A 2040-nucleotide genomic window follows, 5' to 3' on the forward strand; every position below is an offset into this window, starting at 1 on the left:
GGCAAAGAAAATTTGCACCGACAGTGGCAAGAGTTGGTGGACGTTTTGAATGCCCTGCAGACTGAGACGAGGACAGTAAAACAATGGAAACAGATGTGTAAACAATTATAATAAATTATAATTATTCATAGATTTTTTAACATTTGAGGCTCAATAATATTCATAATTCTATACAATAATAATATTCAAAGATAATATATGTATGTGTATATATATATATATATATATATAAATGAAGTATGCACGATTTTATATAAACAATAGCTTTATTTAGTACATAATCTAAAAAGATATATAAATTGACAATTTTGTTAGCTGCATAGTAACCGCAGCGAGCATTCATTGAATATATGGATTTTACAGGTTGTCGCAGACTGGAAATGCCGGGTAAAAAAGCAGTATGCTGAATTAAAGAAAGACTTCACAGCTGGAGGTGGGGCTCCGGTGATGGAAAACCTCACAGATCAGGAGATGCGTCTCCTAAATATAATGGGCATGACTGCAGCAGATGGGGACGAAGGGCTACAGGAATACGGCTTGGAATTTGAAGTATGTTCGTAAAAAAATACTTATTTTTTACTTTTTCACCTACTATAATTTGATAAACATTCACTTTCTTTCTCTGTACGTACGTCTGTCTGTCTTCCTTTCTCTCTACTTTTCCTTCTATAATTTCAATACTTATTTATTTTAATTCAAGTAAACAATAGATGTTTTTTAGTAAATTTGTGGTATGTGTTGTCGACATCACAACTTTTATAGTTGAAACCGCTCGACTTCTTGTTCCTTTTTTCTTTTTTTCTTTTTGTTCCTTTTTGCAGTATACATTCATTACTGACAAATCTTATCCGTTAAATCTTCAAACAGTAATTGTTCATGTTCTACAAACCTTGATATGTATTGTCGACGTTGCAAATTTTTACTTGATTCGGCACAACCTCGATTAATGATGTATGTGTATTTATAAGTATTATTCATTGTCAGTTAATTACTAAAGATTTCGTAGTGCACCATTTTTCATAAAGTAAAGTATATTGTAAAACTAAACAATGTACTTTTACGTTTCTCACGACTTCAATTTTTCAGAAGTCGAGCGGCCCTAACTAAAATTTGTAATGTCGACAATACATATCAACGTTTTGAACATGAACAATTATTGTTGAAAGATTTAACAGCCTAGTAATTGCCATGAATGAAGGTATATTGCGAAACTGAATAATGTATTATACATGTTTAATGAATTAAATTTTTCAGAAGTTGGGTGATGTCAATTATAAATGTTGTGATATAAACACCACATACTACAAGTGTACTAAACAACATAAACAATTATTGTTTAAAGATTTAATGCCTGCATTAATTACTCTTTTCATTTGGTTTCAGGAGACTGACGAAGTTATTGAGGTTCTCTCCGCAGAGGATACAGAAAGTCCGGGTACCAGCCGAAATAAGAGGCCCCGATCTGCCTCACTGCCGAACCACTCGGAGTCGTCCAGCCAGCGAGCGCGTTTATCTTCCGAGTTAGTGGACAGTATTAGTGAAATGAACAATAAATCTTTGAGTGTCCTGAATGACATTAATGGAAATTTAAAGCGAATCGCGGATTGTTTGGAAATTATTGTGAAACGCGCGTTTCCGGAATAATAAATGATAAATATACAAATACATGTTTATAGATGTGTATATAACAAAAAGGCCATGTAATATATTACAGAAATAATCTATACATATTATATATATATATATATAATAAAAAGTTAACAACAAAGTAACTCAAACACTATATTAAATTCCTTTATCGAATTAATTAAACGACAAAACTCTTATTGCTAATATCAACGCTGTAAATAATTTAGTATAATTTATAGAAAAATAAATGTGGATTTGTGGGATTGTATACGTATATATGTATATGTATACATGCATATATATTTTTTTTCCCTGTATGGATTAAAAATTAATATTGTTTATTGAAAATGCAAGTTAATTAATCTTTGTCTGGCCTGCTGGCCACTTGCCAAATCTTCTTCCTGCATATTT

At 31.4% G+C, this 2040-nt stretch overlaps 1 protein-coding gene across 1 annotated transcript; it reads left to right on the forward strand.

Moving 5' to 3' along the window:
* Positions 1-479: 479 nt before the first annotated feature.
* LOC112465336 lies at positions 480-1907 on the forward strand. Its single transcript, XM_025032846.1, has 2 exons — positions 480-549; positions 1384-1907. Exons 1-2 carry the CDS (start codon positions 490-492, stop codon positions 1642-1644), a joined length of 321 nt encoding a protein of 106 aa, XP_024888614.1. The 5' UTR covers positions 480-489; the 3' UTR covers positions 1645-1907.
* The last annotated feature ends 133 nt before the right edge of the window (positions 1908-2040 follow it).

Source organism: Temnothorax curvispinosus, unplaced genomic scaffold (genome assembly GCF_003070985.1).
Source record: "Temnothorax curvispinosus isolate PA1 unplaced genomic scaffold, ASM307098v1 QBEX01015121.1, whole genome shotgun sequence".
Classification (NCBI taxonomy): Eukaryota; Metazoa; Arthropoda; class Insecta; order Hymenoptera; family Formicidae; genus Temnothorax; species Temnothorax curvispinosus.

What these genes read in the sequence shown, in the direction of transcription:
- LOC112465336 (XM_025032846.1), top strand. Translation starts at nt 490, where the DNA reads ATGGGCATGACTGCAGCAGATGGGGACGAAGGGCTACAGGAATACGGC. An exon ending in AATACGGCTTGGAATTTGAA is followed by an intron (nt 550 to 1,383) that starts GTATGTTCGTAA and finishes ATTTGGTTTCAG; the next exon opens with GAGACTGACGAAGTTATTGA.